The sequence below is a fragment of the Salvelinus namaycush genome, chromosome 24, assembly GCF_016432855.1.
Source record: "Salvelinus namaycush isolate Seneca chromosome 24, SaNama_1.0, whole genome shotgun sequence".
In the NCBI taxonomy this organism is placed as follows: domain Eukaryota; kingdom Metazoa; phylum Chordata; class Actinopteri; order Salmoniformes; family Salmonidae; genus Salvelinus; species Salvelinus namaycush.
This window is the reverse complement of record NC_052330.1, coordinates 11,860,011-11,888,007: the sequence shown is the minus strand read 5'-3', so window position 1 is coordinate 11,888,007 and position 27,997 is coordinate 11,860,011. Positions and strand designations below refer to the sequence as shown.

The window sequence follows — 27,997 nt, the reverse complement described above, 5'->3', positions numbered from 1 at the left end:
AACATAGATTAATAATGCAAAGCTCCGCCATTTCTTAATTAATAGGAGGCCGACTGAGTTTATCCTTGGCGTAGGTAGTATGTGTGTGTGTGTTCAACCAGTACCCCCCCCCCCCCCCCCCCCAAGGCACCACCGGGTACATATTCCTGTTTTAGTAAGTGGCTCTCCCTCTCCCCTGGATATAAGAGTCTTGGCGTGGGGTGGTTGTCAGGGCCCTCGGGTGATGATTGACATGTGTGTGTGACCTCTCAGACAGCAGACAGTGGAGAGAAGGAGCACCGGCTGGGCTGTGTGGTGCTGAAAACCATTGGACGCCCCTTCGCTCGTCACTGTGTGCCGTTATGAGAGTGGGTGACAGGAATAAATGCTAGTGACAGTATATATTGTTTCCAGCTTACCTGGCTAAATTACGGGCGTTAATCAAATTTTGGCAGGTAAATCCTATTCCTGAAACCTTGTAGTGACGGCAGGCAGGAGAGAAGCGGGAAAGCTGAAACTTGTATTAAAAGAGAATGCCGCAAAGCCATGAATGTTTCATAAGGTACTTGTTCTCCGGCCACCTTTGACCATGGTTGAGAGTCTTTTTTCTTCCTTGTGATGAAAACAGGTTGAAGAAAAGTACTATTGTCAAGCTTTGGGGCTCTTGTGCTGCAATCAATGGCACATAAAAGGAGTTATAAAGGAAAAATAAAAATAGGCTTGGCAAGCGCCGTTGAAGACAACATAATTGCCTTTGTCTGTTCCAGTGTTATGGAAGCAAGTTAATGAGGCTTCCTTCTAAACAAAGTAGAATCTCAGATGAAATCTTGCAAATAAATGTATTTCTCTGAAAATGGAATACGGAAAGGGCAAGGACTGATAAATGCTCCAAAACCAAGACAAAGTAATCTGCCATTACAGATTCAGAGGACTTTCTCTCAGACAGGCATTTGCATATCTTAAATCCCTGATAATGAAATAGAATTTACACAAGGGTGATTGAAATGCTCAGTTAAATATGAAAGTCTAATCACCAAAATTGTTAGAAACCATTTCAAGAGAGTAAACGATTAAGTAGGAAGAATCTGTATAAGGCCTTTAAATGAGGTGCCATACTCGACCCCGCCCTGTGCATACTGACTCAACTCCAGCTCACTTTAATAATGGAATTGATGGAAATTGATCAAAAATGTATCACTAGCCACATTAAACAATGCCACTTAATATAATGTATATGTATATACTGTACTCTATATCATCTACTGCATCTTGCCATCTTTATGTAATACATGTATCACTAGCCAGTTTAAACTATGCACTTTTATGTTTACATACCCTACATTACTCATCTCATATGTATATACTGTACTCGATACCATCTACTGCATCTTGCCTATGCCGTTCTGTACCATCATTCATATATCTTCATATATCTTTATTTATCTCATTCATATATCTTTATGTACATATTCTTTATCCCTTTACACTTGTGTGTATAAGGTAGTAGTTGTGGAATTGTTAGGTTAGATTACTCGTTGGTTATTACTGCATTGTCGGAACTAGAAGCACAAGCATTTCGCTACACTCGCATTAACATCTGCTAACCATGTGTATGTGACAAATAAAATTTGATTTGAGCGCTGGCAAAAAGTTATATGCAACTCCTGTCCCTAATGGAAAGTTATGAGTGAGGCTGGAGAACATTCATGGGATATTAGAGAGATGTTTTAATTAGAATGGGAGCTCCGTGTGGGAATATTGCCTGTGTCTGAAATGACTGGTGTCATCGGTGGTGCAGAGGAGAGCTGTTCAACACCTAGAGAGAGAGAGGGGAGGGGATAGAAAGAGAGACAGAGAGGGGAGAGGATGGAAAGAGACAGACCGAGAGAGAGGGGAGAGAGAGAGCTCTCCTCCACACCTCATTTAGCACCTCTGTAAGACAGCCCCAGACAGCCTGGGTATCAGGCCCATCTGCAAGCCTGTCAACACACCACTCCCAACTGTCACAGAACATCCAGCACAGCACACCCACATACAGCCTATCACATACCAGAGCTCACTTACAGCTGGACAGAGATCATATTAGAGCCAAACAAATATCCTCATTGTTTACATTTAATTAGGCCACATAAAGAGAGGGAGGGGAGAGGAAGTGTTAAGATAGAGGAAGTCTTTACACTAGAACCGCCATAGGCCAACAGCCACTGCTGCTGAAAAAAATCCTAGGGGAACCACTGATTTATCTGAATGATGAGGGTGAAAAGGATGACTGAATTTGGAAAAATAGTCTAATTATTTTATTATGAAAGGCTGGAAATGGTATGTAATCAGACACTGAGGACAACATACAACTTGTGTAGTTAACAATGGCAAGCCGAACCAAATGAATATTTTTATATTTTGTTTTATTAATATTTATTGATGCAATTTACCCTTTACAATTGTTCATATACTGGTGCTTTTGTTTAGGAATATGGCAAATAATCTCACCTGTGCACCCGTCTGATTGGTTATATTATTGTTATTATTTTATTTACTTTCTACTGTCAAAAGAAGCTGTAACTGGACTGTATTACTTACTATAACTCTATTACTAATGAAATCTACAAATAAAGTTGATCAAATGTATTACATTGTAACGCAGGGATCATCAACTAGATTCAGCCTCGGGCCGAATTTTGGATGGTCTGGAGGCCGGAACATAAATCATTTGTACACTGCAATTTGACCACAATAATCCCAAACAGACTGAAATATAACCATTTCAAACCCTGCTTACATTTGTATACAATCACGTGTCTCTCTATTATTGGAATACTTGGGAACAGATTTCCAAAATCAAAGTCACTTGGATCTGATTTCCTGGTGTTTTTACAGTGTTTTATGTTCAACAGAAAACTTCTTAATGTACACACTAGTTATGGATCACAGTTAATGCAAGTAAAATATTAAAGCCAATGATAAATTATTTCCCCCAAAATGTTAACAATGTTCAAGCTTTGTGAATTAAACAGGAGTTTAGTTAAATACCACCCAGAATAAGCCACCTCAACCCACTGCATACAGACCAGGGTTGGTGAACCAAAGCATTACTCATCCTTCATCTGCAAATGGAAGTGAGGTCCTTCGAACATGGAGTATTAATTTAACTCCACAAAATGAAACTCAATGATAGTAATGGCTATAACAAATGGCTTGTAATACATTGTAAGAGGAACTAGCTGTGCTGAGTGGTTTGCTGGAGAAGGAGGAGAGAGGTGGGAAAAAATACATGTCATTGCTCACTTCCATTTGGCAAGTACTGCATCTTAATAAAACAAATTTTGGGGCATTCTGTGGTACAAGACATGCAGTGTAATACCAACCACACAGGAGGGGGTTGTTAAGTGTGTGTGTGTGTGTGTGTGTGTGTGTGTATAAACAAGAAAACTGCAATCGTTCCATTCCCCCAGGAGTCATGCAGCAGCATACAGTATTCGCTAGTATGTCTCACATGTGAAAGAAAGGAAGCAGCAACACTTTGAGAAACACACTACCTCACTGCCTTTAACTCAACTACCTCCCTTTAACACACACAAGTGCTTAATGAACCGCTCTTAACGTCCAGCAAATACCCAGCAGCCATAGGATTCACAGACATAGGGGGCCCAAACATCTATAGCTTATTGCAGTCTTCTGTGCACCAAATCTCAGAGACGACAGAACAATGTGCGTCTATCTGGATCTATCAGTCATGAGATGCTTCCATCAAAGCATATCAAAGCCTATACCAACTATTAAGAGCTTTCTCCAGTTACTACAGAGTTTACTAAAAGAGTTTCTTAAAAAGCTGCGTGTGTAAACAAAGGGTTTATTACTCAAATATATTTTATGAAATCCTCTGTGCCAGGCAGAAAAAGTTCCATTAACGATACATCTTCAATAGACGTCTACAGCAGCAGCGATATCGTCCACTAACAAAACAAGATTACAATTTGAGTAGACGATACAATGCACCTTTTGTCTGAGCCTCCCAGCCCGACTGAGGTAGAACAGGCTCGGTGGTGCTCCAGGTACCCTCTCCTCTCCCCGGCCTGGCCCGGCACCACAGGATTATTGACTAATACACTGAACAAAAATATAAACGCAAAGTGTTGGTTCCAAACAAAAAGCTAATTTCTTTCCAAATTTTGTACACAAATTTGTTTACATCCCTGTGAGTTAGCATTTCTCCTTTGCCAAGATAATCCATCCACCTGACAGGTGTGGCATATCAAGAAGCAGATTGAACAGCATGATCGTTACACAGGTGCACCTTGTGCTGGGAGCAATAAAAGGCCACTCTAAAATGTGAAATTTTGTCACAACACAATGCTACAGATGTCAAGTTGAGGGAGCACGCAACTGGCATGCTGACTGCAGGAATGTCCACTGGAGCTGTTGCCAGATAATTGAATGTTAATTTCTTATTATACCCTGATGAAGACAGCTTCTCTGCCGAAACGTTGGTTATTAAATTATTGCATCTGAGCTCCTAGAGTGTGCGGCTCTCCTTTAATTTTTCAAGTGTTCTACTCCGCTAGCCAGCGCCTCACCTAAACAGGTGTGCGTTTCTTTCGCCTCCACGTTAATTTCTTTACCATAAATCACCTCCAATGTCGGTTTTGAGAATTTGGCAGTACGTCCAACCGTCCTCACAACCGCAGACCACATGTATGGCGTCGTGTTTGCTGACGTCAACATTGTGAACAGAGTGTCCCATGGTGGTGGTGGGATTACTCTATGGCCAGGCATAAGATACAGACAACAAACACAATTGCATTTTATTGATGGCAATTTGAATGCACAGAGATACCGTGACGAGATCCTGAGGCCCATTGTGGTGTCATTCATCCGCCGCATCACCTAATGTTTCAGAATGATAATGCACGGCCCCATGTTGCAGGGATCTGTACACAATTCCTGGAAACTGAAAATGTCCCAGTTATTCCATGGCCTGTATACTCACCAGACACGTAACCCATTGAGCACATTTGGGATGCTCTGAATCGACATGTATAACAGTGTGTTCCAGTTCCTGCCAATATCCAGCAACATCACACAGGCATTGAAGAGGAGTGGACAACATTCCACAGGCCACAATCAACAACCTGATCAACTCTATGTGTCACGCAACGTGAGGCAGATGGTGGTAAAACCAGATACTGACTGGTTTTCTGATTCACACCCCTACTTTATTTTTATTACATTTTTTTGGTGACCAACAGATGCATATCTGTACTCCCAGTCATGTGAAATCCATAGATTAGGGCCTAATTTATTTATTTCAATTGACCGATTTCCTTATATGAACTGTAATTCAGTAAAATCTTTGAAATTGTTGTGATTATATTTTGGTCAATTTGGTCCTAATCTGTGGGGCAAGGCTGATGGCAGCGGGAGGCGGGCATGAATCAGCTGTCCGCGGGACTGAACGGGGATGGGGACAGATACTCACCAAACAGATTGCTGGAGTGGCCTTGCTTAGAGACAGGCCTCAGCTCATTGGATCCCCAGGCGTATCGCTTGTAACTGTCCCAGGCAAACTTCATCATCTGTGGGCAAAGGGAGAGGAAGGGGAGGGGGGACAAGGGGGGAAATAGGTTTAGTCTTAGCAGATCTATAATGGGTGATTCACTTCCTTTGGGTGGTTTGGTCATTATGGGCAGGTTTCCAGTAAAGTATTTGTTTTGTTAAATAAGGGTGTATTTGTGACATGGAACAGACTTCAGGCTATTTTATGTTGGACACCATGTTGTTGTCACCTCAGATATTAACTGTGCAGGGAAGTCTGTCAATCATTTAATAGACCTTGACATTACACAAGAAAAAGTCTCAGTTTGACGTATTCCGTGAACCTGGTTTGAAATACTTAACCACTGAGAGACATCCATACTCTACCTTACATGCTGAATTTCTAAGCTACATGCGTCACAAGGTTGTTCTTCAAATCGGTGTCTTCTGACAGTATCTATTTTTGGTCCCAAAGACTATAATTTACACCTAATCCTCCTTAAATGTCCCCGTTTGTTCCCTCTCCCTGGTGAAGCGATCCAGATGGCGGCAGATAAAAACTGTTCAAAACGAGGACAGCTTTTCAAAGTTTACAAATTTTAATGAAAAGGTATATTACTCACTTAAAACTGCAATCTATAAAGTTGACTTTGTTGAGTGCCAGTGAGATTATGTTACCCATTTAATATTGCAAACCCACTACTTTCGGCTATAATACCGTCCAACTAAGTTTGCATATGGGAAAATAACAGGCCAGAAATGATAAATTGGAAGGTAATGGGTTGTCTGGCTGCACTAACAATGCACCCCAACACAGTGCTAGTGTCGAATTCTCTCTCTGCACCGTCACATCTCAGTTCTCTTCTGCAGGGTAGCGATTACCAGTGTGTCCTCCAGTGTTTGTTGTTGGGAGGATTAGGCTGTAAAGGAGAAGAGAGAGAAATATGCTGCCATTCTCTAAAGTTGATACAGAGGCAGATTGAAGCTGAAATCCGCCTCGAGCAAAAGATGAGAAGACCAGACAGAGATTAAAATAATGTTTTCCCCAAGACTCTCAGCTTGTCAGATCCACACAGGGAAAGAGGGTCCAAAATCCAATGCTGGCTATTGAAAATCACTAGCAAAACAATCTAAGTGGATAAGGGTAGTCAATGGACAGAAACAATAATGGTCCCTCTTAAGCAGAGAGATTAGGTCTACTCATTTGTTTACAGATCAGTATTTTCTGGAGCGTTTTCTGAGATCGACAAGTCTTTCTCTGATTCTTAATCAAGCGGAGAAAAACACAACGTCAAGGTGTTTATTAATGATGTGTGCCCTTCCTGCAATGTGAAAACCAGAGCAACCCCTGTGTTCTCTCTTGGTTACCACCACCATTTCAAATTATGAGATTATGTTGCTAATGCACAAATGATTGGAGCACAAATGTGGAAAGATTGGAATTAAATTGAGTGTTAAAAAGTCTGCTGCCTGTGACAGAGAGCAGAGATGGATTAGAAGGATTAGGCGGCACGCCTACAGCGACAGAATGGGGGGGGTGGCATTTTCCGAGCTAAACTGACCTAGACGCACCTCCAACATATAAAACTACCGGTACACAACATTCTGCCCAAAATGAATGACAATTTCTCTCACCCAGTGGAATATAAAATATTTCGGTGAGCGCTGATGACGCCCCTTGATAAGCAGTGCCCACTTTTTCAAAAGCAGGGGCGCAAAATATTTTGCTTGTGCATGCCGAGTGCCCCTCACCAAGGTGCTGTTGGAGAGACGCACCGCTGTGGTGCTCCACCAAAATTCTGTTAAAATAAATATAAAATACATAAATCATGTAGCCTATGGTAGAAAGAGTATATGGCCATTTATGTAGCCTACAGGCTGGAGTAGAGATCACATTTATGACAAAGTCATGAAAATATACTTTTTAAATCATGCACGTTTCTCAGATCAAATAGCCTGACCTCAGTGGTTTCAAGTTTGAATGTGTACATTTTTGAAAAGATGATCATAGCGAAAAATTCTATAGATTCTATACTTCTGCATTTCCCGCTGTGTAAACACATTGATTCTCATTGCAAATATGCTCGGGATAACTCCTGATAAAGTTAGGTAGCTGATATTCAGAGCTTAAATAGACAAAATGATTAGTCACAGGAATGGGGCCTAATAAAGCCAATGCAACTGCCTGTTTTACAAACGGTAGGCTTACCACATGGATGGGCATTCAGAAAATGCCATTGTGGGCCGACACTGTAGGCTACACCCCAGTAAGCACAGACCAACGACGTTATTTTTGCCGATACGGACCAGCCTTGATTTCAACATCCACAGACGTCTATGTTAAGTTCAGATTTGGTCTGGTCCGGCCCCGATTTCCAGGTCCACAGACATTCGGTTCGGACCGGCCTATATTTGGCCCAAACATAGACGTCTATATTTGGTTCAGATTTGATTCGGACCGGCCTTGACGTGGCCGAAACATTTTTCCGGACCAAATCTTAACCAATTATAGACATCGGTTTCAAATGTTTGGACAGCACAATACAGTAAAGTATAGTTTAGTACACCAGTACAGCACAGTAGAGTATAGTGCAATACAATGTAATGTACCCTACATAACTCTAATATAATACGTCTTTTCAACTTTAATTCAGAACCGAAAATAAACCAGATTTCAACATCCGGAAAATAAGTATTATAAACGTACAGAAAATACATATTTTCACCTTTCATTCAGAACCGAAAATGAACCCAAGTTAAACTTCTGGAAAAATACATATTTTAGACATCTTTTTAACGTCATTTTTCTTACTGGGAGTATTCTAGTTTCACGGGGGTATAGTAGGGTGGCAATTGTTTTATGTCTTGTCTAGGGCAGCAGAACAGCCAGGACCGGGCCTGCCCTTCACAGTCACAATTGTTTAGCCTAAGTGTGAGAGAGTGTTTGGATCAGTCCATCATGGAAAGCCCACTATGAAGGCTTAAAAAGGGAATTTCACCCTGGCTCTGTCACGGCAGATAGTCATTACTATATTAATAACATTACGTTTTTATCATCAACATCACAATTATCCAAACCACAAGCTAGAACTAGCACATTTTCATTTGGTAGAGTCGGGAAGTTTCGACTCCCTGTGTATTGGTCTGCTCATAATGAACCACAAAGTCCGACATTAATAGTGAATGCTGATACCGCCCGCTAGGTAGAGGGGGAGTTCCCACAAACATGAATAATGACGTTTTTTTTTTATACTTTGAACGACCAACACAGTAATCTCAAAAGTACTCTAGGCAAGATTATTTTGAAAAAGGTTGTTTTTCACCGTTTGTCATCATACCCGTGTGGTGTTCTGTACCTGGCTGTGCTAATTACAAAAGAAGCGTGAAAATGTGTCATCTTTCACCATTCTAGCTACCAGAGATTCGTTCTATCTTTGACTGACCTTAGCAAACGTAAGTTAGCTAATAGTACCAAATAAAAAGCATCTCAATTTGGTAGCCCTCTATTTCACCCTTGTCTGGAAAACACTCATTAAAAATTGAATTGTCGATATAGATAACTTACTCTGTGTGTTGGTAGCATGAATGTGTATACATAGCCTATGGTTGTTTAGTTGGTTTTCAGCCAGTCTCAGCTGGCTAGCAATCTTACTGCCAATTTAGTGATGCTAGTTAACCAACAGCAAGCTGACAATATTGAAATGTCCATGTTAGGTATGCTTAGCTAGCCAGTCTAATAGAGATCAATACAATTAGTGGGCTGGTTAAATTGTGTATTGTTGTGTATTTTGTTGTAGGTGGTACACAAACTGATTCCACCAACATGCGCTTCCAATCCCTAGCTAGTGAAGATAAATTGGCCAAAATATTTACAAGCTGACGGCAAAGATAGCTCAATTTGTATGAATTGGGCAGTGTTTGTGTTCTCTGGTTACAGGTCATTAGAGGTAGCTTGATGACCACAGTGTACCTTCCAGACCATGTAATCAATTTAGTCTACCCCTTTCTCTTTTAGTAAAACTCAGGTTATCTGGAGTCATTCCAGTGTCCTGCTGAAAAATACCCCAAAGTGGGGGCATTTTGAATATACAAGCATGAGGGAGCGGACACACCTTGCGGTTATGGAGAACAACAAGGGACACTGAAAGGTATAAAAGCAAGACTACAACAGTAATGACACAAAAACAGTAATGACACAAGCACCTCATTATTCTCTCTGCAGATTCTCAAAACGCAATACAAAATTCCCCGGCAAAACCGGCATAAAAATGCCAGACTACGGTTTGCAACTGCACATGGGCACGAAGATTGTACTTTTTGGAGAAATGTCCTCTGGTCTGATGAAACAAAAATAGAACTGTTTGGCCATAATGACCATCGTTATGTTTGGAGGAAAAAGGGGGACGCTTGCAAGCCGAAGAACACCATCCCAACTGTGAAGCACGGGGGTGGCAGCATCATGTTGTGGGGGTGCTTTGCTGCAGGAGGGACTGGTGCATTTCACAAAATAGATGGCATCATGAGGTAGGAAAATTATGTGGATATATTGAAGCAACATCTCAAGACATCAGTCAGGAAGTTAAAGCTTGGTCGCAAATGGGTCTTCCAAATGGACAATGACCCCAAGCATTCTTCCAAAGTTGTGGCAAAATTGATTAAGGACAACAAAGTCAAGGTATGGGAGTGGCCTTCACAAAGCCCTGACCTCAATTCTATAGAAGATTTGTGGGAAGAACTGAAAAAGCGTGTGAGAGCAAGGAGGCCCACAAACCTGACTACGTTACACCAGCTCTGTCAGGAGGAATGGGACAAAATTCACCAAACTTATTGTGGGAAGCTTGTGGAAGGCTACCCGAAATGTTTGACCCAAATTAAACAATTTAAAGGCAATGCTACCAAATACTAATTGAGTGTATGTAAACTTCTGACCCACTGGGAATGTGATGAAAGAAATAAAAGCTGAAATAATTCTATCAACTATTATTCTGACATTTCATTCTTAAAATAAAGTGGTGATCCTAACTGACCTAAGACAGGGAATTTCTACAAGGATTAAATGTCAGGAATTGTGAAAAACTGATTTTAAAATGTATACTTCTGACTTTAACTGTACATGTGCGCAGGCACAGAGATTACATTTACAACAATATCTAGTCTAAAATAAATAAATATGGCATAACCCTCAACTCGACCAGACAGTACAAATTAGCCTAGGCAGGTAAGCAGACAGTATCTACCTACAGCCATGTGTATCAGGCATGCTTAGGCAAATATTTTTACAGTTGATTTTGATTTATAACAGTAAATTATTGTATTATTATTTCTCCTCAATGTTTGGTAGGTAACTTAGCTAGCTAGCTTGCTGGATATGCAATACTTGTTATTTACATCTGTTTGGAATCCTATCTTGCATCATGCCTATAATTTTGTGAGATTTAAATGCATCCAAGGTCATAATCATAACCAATGTCAACCCTCATCAATTATGTTACCTAGCTAGCTAGTAAAATTATTTACAGTTGCTGATGTTACACGTTAGCAGGCGCATAACAAGTTAGCCAGCTAGCCAACTCCAGTCATGTGCTAACTTTTGCTTGTAAACCTAGCTTTAGGTGGTTGGTTGTAATGTTGAAGCTTGCTGTTTAGTAGCTAGCTATATCTATGACTAAAAAGAGAAGAGCTTTTACAACCAAGAAAGAAAAGATCTCAGATTGTAAAACCTATTCTATTTTTTGTCATAGATATGGCTACCGATAGTTGTTTAGCTGGCTAACTTAGCAGACAGAAAAATTATTTGATTTCCCACCCACTGTAACACAGTAGTATGTTAGCCAGCAAATACACAATGAGTTTTTGTAGATAAACTAAAGTTAGCTAGCTAAGTGGTTTGCAGGACAAATAACTTACTTAGCTAGTACCCGTATTTGTCATCTGCCCGCTTGGTGCTGGCATCGTCATTGGGTGTATCATTCAATGCGCGAAGCCCTGACCTGCCTTCCTCCTGGGCAATTATGTGTGAAACATATCTCACTGTCCTAGCAATGACATGATGAAAACAAGCCCAGATTCCCCCAGGGTGAAATTCCCCTTTAACATTGTGGGAGAAACTTCCAGAGGGGCTCATAATGGTGTTAATGAAAGGCACCTCTCACTCTGATTTCTCTGATAATGAAATGAAAACAGCTCCACTCAGTCCCAGGCCTAAACAAATAGTCCCTTCTCGTCTCTCTGTCTGAGGGCCCCCCTGTAGAGAATGCTGGTGGGAAGTCATTTGCAACACAGCGTGGACTCCCCATACCAGCCAGCATTCTCCTCCAGAAATTAGATGAGTTTATCGACTCCCACACAGAGAGCGGGAGAGACAGACAGATCGAGTTAAAAGTCTATGGTGTTATTTACCCCAAAACCCTGGGCCCCACCCCCTCGCAGCCTCCCAGCGCTCACAGCTCACACCTTACTCTGGTCCTGCTGAGAGGGTGCCAAATACAAGCCAGTGGTTCTGTTGGTTGGTTTAGCTAGTAACTAGGCGACTTGGAACCAGAACCATTTGCCAGAACTGAATTAGAAGTTGTGGGGAGATGGGAGGCATTGAACACGGGCCATATTGATTCTCATTCAGTAGTGCAAAATTTAGTTTCCAATAAAAAAAAACAGCAGGCTGTTCTGGCGGACTATTCCCAGATGGGAAATGCTTTTGTTCACTGTAGGTTACTGGTCTCCATCCCGACGGCTCAATATTCAGTCCTCTGCACCTCGGTACAAAGCCTGGTACAAAGTGTGGTCCTAACGGAGGCACAAGGACCAGCACAGCCAAGAGCGAGTCCTGCTCCTGCTTAGATGGAGCGCCAGCCTCCCTGATTTACAAGGCAGTAATTGCTTTTCCAGTCAGGGTTTAATGTGAGCGTTTGAGTCAAAAATGTAATCTTGTCATTCGTGGCTCTCTCACTCTCTGCATGCGGTCTGTCGGCGGGAGGATCAGCAGCAGGAGCTCTCCCATTGTTTAATCGACGGCATTGTGTAGTCCAAAGACGTCACAGCAACACTGGAATGAGTTGACAGCGGGTGCTCGGGGGGGAAGAACATGTTACTTTCTGCCGTGAGAAACAAACAAGACTGAGTTCTCAGTGCAGCAGAGCAGAGAGCATGCTGGGATATCACTAAGGCTCTCCTATGTGGCATTTATGTGGTGCCCTGGGATGCAGAGCGGTGTACCATTGTTGTCAGGTAACACACACCTATGCTCAAAAGACAGCTCTTGGACGGCTGTGTTTGGTCTGACAGAGCAGAGACACTCTTCGACCTGCTGAGCCAGGCTAGGCCTCGGCAGGAGAGTCTGTCAGAGGGGACCTAAAGGTGGAGCAGGCCATAGTGGGCTCTGGGGTCTTAAGAGGATTAACCTCCCTCAGTGCGTTGTTCTTCTCAGGGCTCAGACACGCAAATAGCATTTGTTGGCCGACAGTACCGCTGTGTACCGACAGTGAACCGAGTGGGCACTGATTTTACATGTAGAATCGCGTGAAAAAAGAATCAGACGTACAGTGGGAAGTCCCCTAAAAAACACAGAGCACTGAACTAATCGGCAGACAAACGCTAGATTCCCATTCGGTGCGACGTGTGCACGCCTTTAAAAAAGGTTAGGGCGGGGACAGAGCAGATCAGGAACAGATGTCTATTAATTCATAAACCAGCCCCAAGGGAGTGATTTATTTTCTATAGGCCTACAGTATGTGGGTTGGTTGGAGAGTCATGTGAGGACAAAACAGGGTTTGGGGGAAGAGTAAAACCAAAGTCAGTGAATCACATGAGTCATAAGTGACTATTCAAACAGCAAAGGAATAAAAAGGCCTAATCATTAGAAACTATCCCCTCCCCCGTTTCCATCCCCTGATAGCCTGCTAGCCTGTCCTCCATGTTGCGCTCATCTTTCCCTCTTTTCTCTTTGCTGACCAGCCCAGGAAATTCAGCTAGTTTGGGGACCTGGGAACGAATCATCTGTTTGCCAAATTTCCATTTCCCTTCTCCCCTGCCGTCAGTCCCCCCCCCCATCCCACATTGATGACTGAGCTGTGTGTGAAGGAGGGCAGAACTAGGATTTGGAGGAGCTCTGTGCCATGGAGGTTTCTGAAGGAGAGGAGCGCCAGACTGGGAGACAGAGACAGACAGTGCCGGCAGCAGGCACAGAACCCAGGGCTCAGGACAAGCAGCTGTCCAGGACAGAGAGCCCAACTACAGGCAATGTCAACAGACACCACGTCCATGCCAACTCCCGTTTACTGTCAACCAAACTGCCTCCGCCTTTTACACTCACTTTCTCATAGTGTCTTTCCTCTCATCTGCTCTCCCTCTCTGTCCTTCATCACTCTACTATTGCGGTTGTTCTCTCCTCTCTTTTGCTCTCTCCCCCCCGCCGTCCTCCATCTCTTTCTTGCAACAGACCTAAACATACCCATCCTTAACCCTGGAGGAGAGGAGTTGGAGAAGATCCTCTTAGCTGGTTGAGGCTTATCTGAACGCCCGGCTATTGGAGGTGACAGTGTCGGGACACATTTACGCTCTGGCAAAGGATTAGGCCTAAGCAATCACTTGCACTGTCTTTTTGATTGAGCTAACGCTCTCATATAAAGTCAGCTGTTGTACAGAACGTCTTGGTGTGTATGTGTGGGCCCATCCAGTCAAATAGGGAGTTTAGAGCCTTGTTAACATTCATGAAAATCAGGTGAGCTGAAGACACTCATATCCCCAAATCTGCCAGCAAATTATTCTCTTCCAGACTTTTGTCTCCTTGGACGGGAAGAAATTGCCAGAGAAAACTAACACCAAGAGCCATACTTTCTTCTGAACGTCAAAATACAGATCTTTGTTTCTTTGACTACTTGAATACAATATTCCAGAGAGTGCTGGTGACTTCCGATATAGTTCATGGGAGCACGGCACAATGAACCGCACACTTTAGAGCACTGGACATGTATCCTTTCATCATAAGTGCATTTGATGAAATCAACGCCATTTATTATGCAAATGCAGCCGAGCATAGAAATCTAATCAAATCAATCATCGGCACTCTGTGAATGTGCCTGGATATTTTCTCTGGACGATCAGGCTAGTGACACTTTAAAGCGAGGAAAAGTCTCGCCGTGTTTTCATGACGGATCTGCACATCTGGAGCATACCCTACAATCTCTTCTCTAGCGTCGCATGCACATTCAGTGCCTCTGCTCAACACGGTTTGCCCGTTCCCACAAGGAGCCTCATACGAGGTAGTACACCCAGCATCACTAATTCATAATATTCCCACCATCTCCTGACAACTTCACAAGGAGTCATGCTGTATCTGGCCCACAACTGCAGAGTTTATTATGTTAAGAGCTACTGAGCATTGTGTCATCATAGAGAACATCATAACCTACTCCTGATTAAATCCATTCATCTGTACACCTTGCACAGGTAGATAAACACCTTTAAAATGAAAATGACATTTCCAACAATGCCCTTATCATCCGTAATAGTACTAAGTGAGCGAATAGCAGTCACAATGACAGATATCTTGGCCGCAACATTGTGCTGCTGAATGAGCACAAGAAGCAACGCGGTCTCATCGTCAGCTATACTCTTCACTGCAGTTAAAGCCAGTCCGAAGGAGCGCAAGTCTTTAGCAACAAGCAACATCTGTGTCATTGTTTCACTCTGAGGTCTATTAACTTCTCCAGGGTAGGGGGCAGCATTCGGAATTTTGGATGAAATGCATGCCCAAATTAAACTGCATGCTTCTCGGGCCCAGAAGATATGATATGCATATAACTGCTAGATTTGGATAGAAAACACTCTAAAGCTTCCAAAACTGTTAAAATAGTGTGAGTATAACAGAACTGATTTGGCAGGAAAAAACCTTTTTGGTTTGTAGTTTTCTATTCAATGCCATTACAGTATCCATTGACTTAGGACTCAAATTGCAGTTTCTATGCCTTCCACTAGAAGTCAACAGTCTTTAGAAATTGTTTCAGGCTTGTATTCTGAAAAATTAGGAAGTAAGAGCAGTCTGAATGAGTGGACCCTAAAGTGTCACAGAGCTTTTTCATGCGCGAGACCGAGAGAGTGTCTTTCTTGTTTACCTTTTAAATTGACGACGTTATTGTCCGGTTGAAATATTATCGATTATTTAGGCTAAAAACAACCTGAGGATTGAATATAAACATCGTTTGACATGTTTCTATGAACTTTACGGATACAATGTAGATTTTTTTGTCTGCCTGTTTTGACTGTGTTTGAGCCTGTGGATTACTGAAGAAAACGCGAACAAAACTGAGGTTTTTGGATATAAAAAAGAGACTTTATCGAACAAAAGGAACATTTATTGAGTAAATGAATGTCTGCTGAGTGCAACCATATGAAGATCATCAAAGGTAAGGGATTAATTTTATCTCTATTTCTGACTTGTGTAACTGTTCTACTTGGCTTGTTACTGTTTGTAATGATTTGTCTAGTGGGCTATGTTCTCAAATAATCGTAAGGTATGCTTTCGCCGTAAAGCATTTTTAAAATCTGACACCGTGGTTGGATTCACAAGAAGTTAATCTTTAAACCTATGTAAAATATGTTTTGTTTTATGAATTTTTATAATGAGTATTTCTGTATTTGAATTTGGCGCCCAGCAGTTTCACTGGCTGTTGAAGAGGTGGGACACCAACGTCTCACGTACCCAAGAGAGGTTAAACAGGGCTGCAGCCTCTTGTCAGGATGATCATCTATACAGCCTTCTAGAGAGTCTTCACCAGATTGGAAGGCAGTAAGCTCTTCATGGCATTCTTCAACATGCCCAAGCTGTTCCCAGCACGGCACAACTTCTGCTGCTTCCCTCCTGGCTCCACACACACACACACACACACACACAGAGACCAGCCACTTGATCTGTTTACCTTATTTAGAGTAGGGACTTTCACTAGTTTGTGTGTGTGTGTGTGTGTGTGTGTGTGTACTGTGCTACATTTATCCCCTGCACGAACATGTTTATCCCTATTCTTTCACCATGACACACATTCAAGCACACACTGATTCAAGGCTGTTTAGGAACAACAGGTGCGAGATAATTGAAGGGGACAATGTAATTGTGGAAGAATGAATGAAACACAGAACAGAACAGAAAGCGCGTGTTCATGTGCAATGTCTGAGACTCCCAGGAGAGACCAGTAGGTACTGCAGGAGAGTCTCAGAGAGCCCCTTTGATGAAGCATGGTGTCTCAATAGAGATGGATTCACACCAAAGTGGAGGGCCAGAACGGTCCAGGTATCCTTATGATGTAATTATACCTGCTATTCCCCTTTATTGCATTCCTGTTTCAGGCTGTGTCTGTTCTCTATTTGTTCTACATCCATTATCTCTCTGCCATCTCTTTAAAGCCCCGCCAACACTACTGACCCACAGCAAGACAGCAGCCCGCTCTGAAGGAATAAACAGGTCAAACAACGAAGCCCATTGTAGAACACTAGAAACAAGAAATACACATCACATAAATATGCCCCACACCCATTTATTGCCCTGCAGAGTAGCATAAACTCTCCCCACTGGCCACTGGAGACAAACGAACGAGAGAGAGAGAGGCGGAGGGAGTGTACACAACATATTACAGTGATCCTTCATGCAGCGCCTGTCACACTGGTATGGGCAGCGACTCCCTTATGCACCTGCATCTACATGCAAATAAGACAGCCCTAGAGGCCTAGTGTTGGTGGGAAAGCAACGCACAGCTCGGAAAACATACTGTACCATCCATACCATCCATCATGCTCTACAGACGACTCAGCCCTGCAGTGATGAAGTTATGCTATAGGGACGTGCTGACAACAAAGCCCTCCTAAAGGTACTAAAAACTCGCTCAAGTGTTAGCCCAACAGAAAATTGTGGGACTATTGCCTGCCAATTGTGTGCCAGACTGTTGACTTACATGTAAAATAGATTTGACTAGATAATCATCATCTGTGACTTGTTTCAGGAAACTAGGCGTATGTCGCAAGTCACGACTTCACAGGAGAGGCATTTGAACATGTATTTAATTTTTTTGCATTTTTGGCATAAATGCCTTCTGGAACATTTATATGCCTTAATAACAAACTTGTATGCCAAATGTAAATACAAATAAAGTTGTTAAATTACAAGCCTAGTTGGTTTAGCCACAGAAGAAGACAGGAACCTTCCCGCTAGCCATGATTGGCTGAGATAATGAACGGCCTGGACATGCCAAGAGATGAGTTTCGGATTGGTCTGCCATGTAGCATCTTCTGTTTATAAAATGAGCTGCTCATTATGTGTAGATAATCCTATCTACTGGAGTTTTTTCAAAATATATAACGTTAGCCATGGAGAACTGCAAATGTGTTGCTACTGCTCTCAACCAGAGTGACTTGACACAACGGGCCAAGCAAGCTGTACAAGCAAAATGGACACACAGGACGTTTTATTTAACCTCTCTTGGGTAGGGGGCAGTATTTTTACGTCCGGATGAAAAGCGTGCCCAAAGTAAACTGCCTGTTACTCAGGCCCAGAAGCTAGGTAGAGTTGGATAGAAAACACTCTAAAGTTTCTAAAACTGTTAAAATTATGTCTATGAGTATAACAGAACTGATATGGCAGGCAAAACCCTGATGACAAACCAGCCCCAAAAAAAACATTTTCAGCCTACCACTGTTTTCAATGGCTGTCACTTTTATTATAAGGCGAAATCCTGCCAGATTGCAGCTCCTAGGGCTTCCACTAGATGTCAACATTCTTTAGAAAGAAGTTCATGCTGGTTTTTGGAAAAATGAGCCAGAAATTGTAGTTTTTCTTGGTGGCTCCCATTTTGGCTGTAGTGTTTCCAAGGAAGAGAGCGCGTTCTTTTGTATTTTTCTCCGGTAAAGATAATAACGATTCTCCATCTTAAATTGTATCGTTTATTTACGTATTAGGGTAACTAAGGTTTGATTATAAACGTTGTTTGACTTGTTTGGAAAAGTTTATTAGTAACGTTTGGGATTAATTTTGTATGCATTTTGATGGAGGGAAACTGGGTGGATTATTGACTGAAGCGCGCCAGCTAAACTGAGTTTTTATGGATATAAAGAATGACATTACTGAACAAAAGGACGATTTGTGATGTATCTGGGACCTTTTGGAGTGCCAACAGAAGAAGAGCAAAGGTTAGGCATTTATTATATTGCTATTTCTGACTTTCGTGGCGCACCTGCCTGGTTCAAATGTTTTTCATGCTTTTGTATGCAGGGCGCTGTTCTCAGATAATCGTATGGTGTGCTTTCGCCGTAAAGCCTTTTTGAAATCTGACACAGCGGCTGGATTAACAAGAAGTTAAGCTTTATTTTGATGTATTACACGTGATTTTATGAAAGTTAAATATTTATAATTCTGTAGTTTGAATTTTGCACTCTGCAATTTCACCGGATGTTGGCCAGGTGGGACGCGGTCTCTTACCGCCTGCCCATAAGTTAATGAAAGGGGTTGGTGGAAAGCTATGGCTGGCAACACCCGACTCCCTACTTCAGGCCGCTGCCACAGATCAAGCAGTACCAGCACTTCAGGGGAATATCATTTTCATTGCATTGTATGAGGTTATTATTCTTATCTAAACTTGGGAGGTGAATTGATGTTGTGCAAGGTTATAATGTCTTAAGTTGTTTTGTTATTTCCTGTTTTACCGCTTCAATGCTCTGGAGCCTGGTGTTGTTGTCGCCAAGGAGCGTTCAGACTCAGTCAGGACCAGGTTTCAGCTGCTGCACAACGCTGACATCCTTCCTCCCATAGATGGTCTGCCTGTACAAGCACCACCTGGACTGGACACAGCTAGACAAACTTATATTTTTGAGAAGATCGGGGAGTTGTGACGAAGAGGCTATGGACATCACATGCCCTGCACCAAAGTCAAGGGCAGAAATGAAACAGGCTCTCCGAATATAGATTCCCTTGTTCATGCTTGGTTCGAACGGACCAGTTTATCACTGGGGGCGAGTTCCCAGTCATCAGCACTATCTGCAGTGCCTCTAGTCACATGAGTCTCTCCTAACACACGCCATACATTGCTGCTACTATTTCTTTTTTGTATCCTGCTGCTCAGCTACTTCACCCCTGAATGTATGCATATAACTACCTCATCTATCACTGATATTGTTATTGATATTGTTCTTGTACATATTGTATATTATTTTGTTCTTTCTCTACTGGTATTGACGCTTTTTGATATTGCTACTATGCAAGTAACCATTTGGCTGTACCGTTTACACCTTCTGCAGAGACCCATCCACATAGCAAGATGTGGCTGGTGGTTATAGCATTTCTTTCACATGACCCATCAATTTAGACAAGTGTCTGGTAAGCATCATCTAATATTTATTTTAAATTATCTGGACACTGTTTACCTGGAATTTTTCCTTGTTGTAGGCTACTACTTTTACCACTTTTAGTCTTAATCTTTACTACACTACTCACTGTTTAGCACATGGCCTCACATGTGAATCCTTAAAGAGATGGGTGGGGCTAAGGCTTAAGAGGGTGTGAACAATGCTGAATGGGTGTAGACAAAGAAGAGCTCTCCAGTGGGTGTACCAAACAATTCAAAGGCCATTTTCTCAAAAGTGGGGTCACAAGTTTATCAACTTTCAAAGCAGAATTACTTGATGTGTATGATATACCAGTTTGTAGCTCTGTGTCTGCTTTTATCCAATGAAAAAAAAATAAAAACACAATTTCTAATTTTGCTACATAAGACCGAATCAAGGTGGTCAGTCACATTTGACTACATCGTAAGCAATCATTTTTAGAATTAGGCAATGTAGCCCGATGGGAATATTTCATAAATAAAGTTCATATACAGTTTAGAGTGATTAACAATGTTTAGCATATATATATTTTCTGTAATACACATGCTTTCCAGTGTTCTTTTTGTGGTACTAGGTTTGATGATCACTAGACTTGATGCAGTATGTTATGGTTTAAACTAGAGCTGGTCCAATAAGCCAAAAGTCATTAAATTGACACCGACCTACATATCACAGGCATTTTGCTGATATCGTTCATTACGATAAGTAGCCTATGGAGAAAAGTGAAATAATAGGTTTGCTAGTATGGGTGATTGTTAAATGGGACAATTGATGGATACAACCATCCCAAAAAAATAAGTAGCAGTAGTAGTAAGGATGTTTTTTGTTTTTTTACAGTGGTGCACGCGGCCTCCCGAGTGGCGCCGTGGTCTAAGACACTGCATCACAGTGCTTTCGAGTCCAGTGGGTTCGAGTCCAGGCTCTTTCGCAGCCGGCCGCGACCGGGAGACCCATGGGGCGGCGCACAATTGGCCCAGCGTCGTCCGGGCTAGGGGAGGGTTTGGCCGGCAGGGACGTCCTTGTCCCATCGCGCACTAGCGACTCCTGTGGTGGGCCGGGTGAAACGGTGTTTCCTCCGACACATTGGTGCGGCTGGCTTCCGGGTTAAGCGGGCATTGTATCAAGAAGCAGTGCGGCATGGTTGGGTTGTGTTTTGGTGGACGCACGGCTCTCGACCTTCGCCTCTCCTGAGTCCTTACGGGAGTTGCAGCGACGAGACATGACTGTAACCATGAAATAGAGGAGAAAAATAAGTTATTTTTAAACAGTGGTGCACATTAATGTTATTTATCGCTATCGCATCAATTCAGGCAATTTATCACGATATGGATTTTTGTTCAAATCGCCCAGCTCTACATTGAACTCATATCTGTTGAGTGATTGGTGCACGGACAGAGGACACACTGATTATTATTGTATTCTGTGAAACACTGCAATTCTATAGAAGCTGACAGTCACTGCCTTATGTTTCGACATCCTATAAGCATATTGAGCTGGTGTTCAGAGTTCAGTTGTCTGCTGATTAAGTTATAAGGGCCTTCTCAGAAAAAGCCAGTTAGACATTTTCTCTTCTTCTGTGCTGGAGGTGTCTCCCTATTGCAACTTGTAATAAAAACCTGTTAAAACCTGCAACTTGTAATTTATCTACGACTGCACTTCTCTTTTGTTCTCCTGGAAATTCCTATTACAGGTAACATCTGTTTACTTGCATGCAAGCTGTAGCCTACCTAGCTACATTAACAGTGCACTGCAAAACGAGTCCAAAATAGCAGGAAAACAAAATGTTGATAATAAACCCCTCTAACAACAGAACGGTGTCAGGTATCACTTCCCTTTTAGCGTGTGTGAATGAGCAAACTGAAAGGAGTGGTCTCACAGGAATACAAAAGGGACTTAAAGAACACGACAGTTCAAGAAGGAGCACCACTTCAACGACAAAGGTTAGCTTCTTTGAATTCTAATAACGCACAAGAACCAGGAGCATTAACATGAAGAATACAGATTTGGAATCTAATTTGTGTTCATACAGAATCGTGTACTACCAGTCTCTCATTTGTAGTGTTGTACATAGGGTGCTCCTTGATCAGAATGTATCATTATTTGTGATGTGAGGTGGCGAGGAGGGAGGGAACCACTTTGGACTACATGATAACAGGGATGGTAATTAGGGTGTTTTATGAAACAGATTGAGCCTTGCTGCTTTTGATGTGAGCTAGAACTAGAGGAAGGCCCATCGTGCTGAAAGAGGAGTCGCTGTGTTTACAGTGCATTCAAGCATTTGTTCAGAGGAGAGCGAAACAATGAAAGACGGGGAAACAGGGGCAAGCTCTTTATACACCCGCCCACTACAACTAACAGTAGCGCCCACTCTAATGCAAGGATGTACTAGTAAACAATGCCAGACAGGAGTAGGACAACACACCCACTAATGTAAGGAGGTACTAACTAACCAAAGCCGGGCAGAGCTACGACAACAATACACCTGACCTGCAGAAAAACAACGCACCTCGCCCACCTGTCCATCAGCTCAACGTTGAGTATTCGTGTCTGTGTCGTGCACGCTATAATACAATTATTTACTAACGTCATTCCTCTTAGGGGTATTTTCACTGCTATTTCAAGCATCAGCAATACTGAAGAGCCCACTCAGCTAATATGGAAGAGGCTTCTCCCTTGGCAGGTCAGTGGACCCTGACCATCACACTCTCCCCAGAGAGAACACTATCCTAAACACAGGAAAGGAGCAGGAACAGGTAAACATACAGGACCAATACAAAGGCCTCCCTCATCATTTGGGTGGGTCTAATCTAAATCTGTAGACAGGCATCAGATTCAGTGCTGACCTGTTGAGAGGTTAAACCTACCCTGCATAATGTCCTACTCGTCTATTTATGATGGATGAATGACTGCGTGATGCTCTTTTTATCAAGCTGGCAGCGAAGCATCTAAAATGAGTGCACATTAGATGAATTCAACGGACTCCAAATCTGCGGTCAGTGTGCCCTGTAGTCGCTGAGTGACACAGCAAAACCAAGCATTTGCATTGACATGGCAGACAAGGTACAGTAGGCTAGACAGACTGACTAAAACAGGTGAGGATAAGTGCTGCCTGGGGTCAACTGATATGCTGTGGCTATGCAGCTAGTCCATAAGACTGCAGACTGGAGGCATATCCATCAAGCAAATCAATTAGAAGAGGTTATGCGAGGGTAACAGAAGTCACTGGAATTACCTTTCTTTGATCTATTCTCTACCGTCAACCAGATTACCATTTGTTTAGCAGATTAGCATTTTTTCTTTTATAAACCCCAACCAATGACTCAGTCTGGCATCGGCCCATCAGGACAATTCAGCATCCAACAACGCAAAGAGACGAAAACGCTCCATACTGTTTCATCCCACATTCTTCTTTTATTTTTGATGTGGGATGAAATTAGAAGTTTGTACAGTGATCGAGAGCTAATTAAAACAAATGTTTTTTTTTAAACCAGCTCCTCTTTCTGTGCAAATGAAAACAGGAGGGATTTCCAAAGGGACTGGCAGGCAGGAGGCTATGTAATTACCGCAGATCTCTCTCTCAGCCTTCGTCTGTGGCTGTGCTGTTCTGCTCTTGTACACACACACACACACACCCACCTAGGGTTGGGAAATATATGGGGAGACCTCTTCAAAAGACATGTTACTCCAAATATCGCAATATCCGATATAAATCATTTTCGAAATAAAAAGTTTCAAACATGCTTTATGAGTAATTCATGAACCTACGGTGGCAATACATATGGTAAGTGATTTCAATGGGGCTTTTGACATTGACTGTTTTATACTGTTCAATCCAACTTTAAAAAACTAAAAAAACATTGCATTTTCATCATAATCTGCATTTCCTGCGCTTTTGTTATCATTTCGGTATATCTGTATTTTATTAGGATCCTCATTAGCTGTTGCTAAAGCAGCAGCTACTCTTCCTGGGGTCCATACAAAACATAACATAATACAGAACATTAATAAACAAGAACAGCTCAAGAACAGCACTACAATGTAGAAAATAGTAAAAATAAAGAAAAACCCTGGAATGAGTAGTTGTGTTCAAACTTTTGACTGGTACTGTATATTGTCAATGTCATCATATAAACCGGCCTTGGCCTAAACCTAACACACACGCACGCATGCCTCGCCAGTCTCCAACTATGCAGAGGAATGCAGCTCTGTTCAAAAGGAAGAAATCAGAGGCTATTCATAGACATATTTACAAGAATGTAGGCTAGTTCACCCATTATACACACTACACAAAGCAATGCACCATTCTTTGTCTACGCAGGTGTTTGTCTGGGTCTCATACATAACTGAGACTAGTCCAAAAACCACCACAATATGTGCAATAAGGGCCTATTGGATTTCCTCCTCATTCACAATGGGTGTGACATCACAGCGAGCACAGTCTTGTCAATGCAATAGCCCTCTAACTAACCCACTTTCAGAAATCAATTGCCAAGGACAGGGGGAGAATGATCTCCCTGGCTACGATGATTATCACCTTTTTAAAAAGCCCTTAAAATGTTCCATCACAACGATGTGGATCTAATGAGAACAAAAAGGGGGCAGTAACCGACATCATCTCCCAGCATTGATCAAATACCTGTCCTATATTATCCCCAGCACTGGCTACGTCTCCCTTTGACTGACAAGAAGATGGGTTAACCAGACTCCGGTACTCCGATAGATCTGTGGAACTTTAGTGAGAGGTCGGGATGAATAGGACGCGTTTCTATTTTGCCATAATCGAAGGTAGACATGTACACAAAGCTGAAAACAAGTGGGCAAGAGTTTCCCTTCAGGTTCAGGGCAATTCCACAGAAACGGAATTACACTTTGACACAGATCTCTCTATTTAAAAAGCATGCCAAACCATTGATTTCAAAAGTTTAACAAACGATACAACTATATGCACAACAACTACTTTGAACAATTTACACAGACAATAAAAAATAAAAAAAACATTTACTAGAAAACTGTGCAAATGTAAAGTTTGAAAGCTATGATCCCTTATTGTGTAGATGAAGGGGAGGAGACGGGTTAAAGCAGGATTTTTAATCCTCGAGACAACATGGATTGTGTGCGTGCCATTCAGAGGGTGAATGGGCATGACAAAATATTGAAATGCCTTTGAATGGGTATGGTAGTAGGTGCCAGGCACACTGGTTTGTGTCAAGAACAGCAACGCTGCTGGGTTTTTCCATGCTCAACAGTTTCCCGTGTGTATCAAGAATGGGAAGCATTGTCAGCATGGGCCAGCATCCCTGTGGAACACTTTCGACACCTGTAGATCCCATGCCCCCAACAAATTGAGGCTGTTCTGAGGGCAAAATGGGAGGGGGGGTGCAACAGCTCTGACACACACACACACTTATCCCACCAGACATGCCACCAGGGGTCTTTTCACAGTTCCCAAATCCAGAACAAATTCAAGAAAGCGTACAGTAAAATATAGAGCCCTTATTGCAAGGAACTTCCTTCCATCTCATATAGCTGAAATAAACAGCAAACCTGGTTTCAAAAAACAGATAAAGCAACACCTCACGGCACAACGCCTCTCCCCTATTTGACCGAGATACGTGTGGCTACGTGTGCCTTAAAAAAAATGTTGATGTAGTTCTGTCCTTGAGCGGTTCTTGTCTATTGATGTTCTGCATTATGTCACTCTGTATTGTTTCATGTTTTATGTGGACCCTAGGAAGAGTTGCTGCTGCTTTTGCAACAGCTAATGGGGATCCTAATAAAATACCATTACCAAAACTCAATATAAGTTAGGTGTTCTTAAATGTTTTCTACACTCAGTGTATGTTTTCAGTAACACAAAATATTTTAATTTTCAACTGTTTGCAGCTGGTGAAAGAAAAATACTCAAAAACTAAACAGAACGGGAAGCATAGAAATAGTGCACATAGAACAGCTCTCCCGCTTCTTAGACTTGCTTTCAATGAGAATCTATAACTCACAGTTCTATGTGAATTTGGTCAGGTCGTCCAAAAATCTCCAGCTTTAACTGGAGAGAGAGCGAGAGAGAGAGAAGAGACAGCGGCAGAGAGAGTGAGGGATTGTTTTCAAAGTCTTGCTTTGACCACCAAATGACAGAAAGAGAAAAAAAACAGTTATGAACTGAACATGACAGTATGCCAGTGGAAGGGAGGACAGTAGCAGGTGACCCAACTGTGGTGTGTGACTACTATCGTTTCCCATTGTAACCAATTCAATTGCAGTAATTCCGTTACCGATTTAGTAACATAATTGCACGTTTTAATCACTTCAGAATTCCTATCAGTTAAAACAAATTGGTAGGTTTACCTTTACTTGTTACATGAGGGAGAGAAAGTAGAAAAATCTCTTAAAGATGTAGTTCTGTTACCAAAAACTCACAAGGCACAAGGCAATGTTTCTTAACCTTACAGAAGGCAAATAATGTATCCAAAACTAAATATAAGTGTTGATATTAGTTGGTAGGGTCTTTACGTCAACATTATTGTGTTCTGATGTATTTCTAATACCTTGTAGGACTTTTTCTGCTAGTATGTTATCTAAGACCCCTTTTCCATCTGTTTGACCAGAAATCAAAGCCTTTGCTTATTCCACATTTTTAGGAGGGAAAATGTTTGAAAAATATATATGCCTTAATTTATCAAAAATCGTCTCTCCGCTTTCATTTCACACCCAATTTAATATGCTCCTATGAACTTCATATGTTGGTGCTCATGGGTCCTCTTACATGGAAATGCCATTCAATTGATTCAAGTGGCATAGAAACTGCTCAATGGCTGACATCAATGGCAGTGGAGTTGACCGCCGCTCGGTGCTCAGACAACACAGCACAATGAGCCACTGTATCCATTTCAGCATTCCCCATGGAGGTCACCACTGTTACGGCAGCTTGTCATTAACCCAACGTGGAGACTGGAGAGGCAAGCAATGAGTCCCCCCTCCCTCCTGCATATAGATGATGGCAAATCATTGACAGCTGTGCAAAGATCTGGGAGTTAACGACCCTGTTTGCTGGAGGCGTCCTATTGAGTAATCTTCAACTGGAGGCATGTGTGTAGTGCTGAAGTCCCCAGGGAGGACTGGCAAATTACAAGACAACAAATCCAATAGTGAAACAAAAGCATTAATGAAATCCTCCCTGGTCTCCAGGGAAACACCTACAGGATGACATCTAGCTAACAGGTGCAGCTCGGGGGGGGGGGGGGGGGGGGGTTGTAGTGATGGAGGAGGTGGCGGTGTGGGTGGAACACTGGGCACTGGCAACGAAGTGGGTCTTTGGCACAAGGGTGACAGATGGCCAAACAGCGCGCACACACACAGCCAATGTGGCCTCCCCTGGGACGGCATGGCCACACAGCTGAAAAGTGTGAGGCAGAGTTGGGTTACAGATGTTTGCCCTGCGCCCTAAAAGAAAGCAAAGAGGTGGCGGCTGGCCAGCGGGCTGATTTGGCTGTGGTCGATGATGGCATCTTTTACACATGGCAAAGTGCTGGACGTGCGGGATTGAGTTACGCAGGAGCACGCCTACTCAGAGGCCATCTGCACACTGACACACTACTACACTCCGTTCTCTCACCATCATCAATAGACTTGTATTACCATTTGGATAATGCACTTAACAGTGGTAACAAACCCAAATTGTAACACTCAAAACATATTGGGTCTTTTTACTCCACCAAAACAATTGTCTCCAGTGTTGTGATATCGAGCCATCACCCACTGAGATAGAAAACTAGATCTATGTAAAGGGACCAACAAATACCTTGGATTTTCTTACTCCAAATTACAGCGGCTCTTGCATTTCAGTATCACAGAAAAATAATACATTAAACATTTACGATGATCAACCCTGCAAAACGAGATTCTTCAAAAACACTGCTTTGAGGAAATACTGTGTGTTTCATCCAAAGTCAAAGAAGAAATGCAAAGCCGATTCCGGAATCAAGCAGCACAAACATCATGAAAAATGAATGGCATTTTAAACCTGACATGCATTCTGGCTACTAGGATATCATAATAACGCATTTTTAAGGCAGCAATGTGCGTGAAATGTTGCTTCTGTTAACGCGCCATTACGCCACTTCCATGAAGT

The 27,997-nt window shown here is 42.3% G+C and overlaps 1 protein-coding gene across 1 annotated transcript in view; it reads right to left on the bottom strand.

Annotated features, from left to right (window-relative positions):
- Positions 1–27,997, bottom strand: part of LOC120019708 (mannosyl-oligosaccharide 1,2-alpha-mannosidase IA-like) — a 161,787-nt gene that overhangs the window by 115,522 nt on the left and 18,268 nt on the right. Inside the window, exon 2 of the mRNA XM_038963110.1 lies at positions 5,456–5,552. Within this exon, the coding sequence (XP_038819038.1) occupies positions 5,456–5,552 (97 nt within the window). The remainder of the gene's footprint in view (positions 1–5,455; positions 5,553–27,997) is intronic.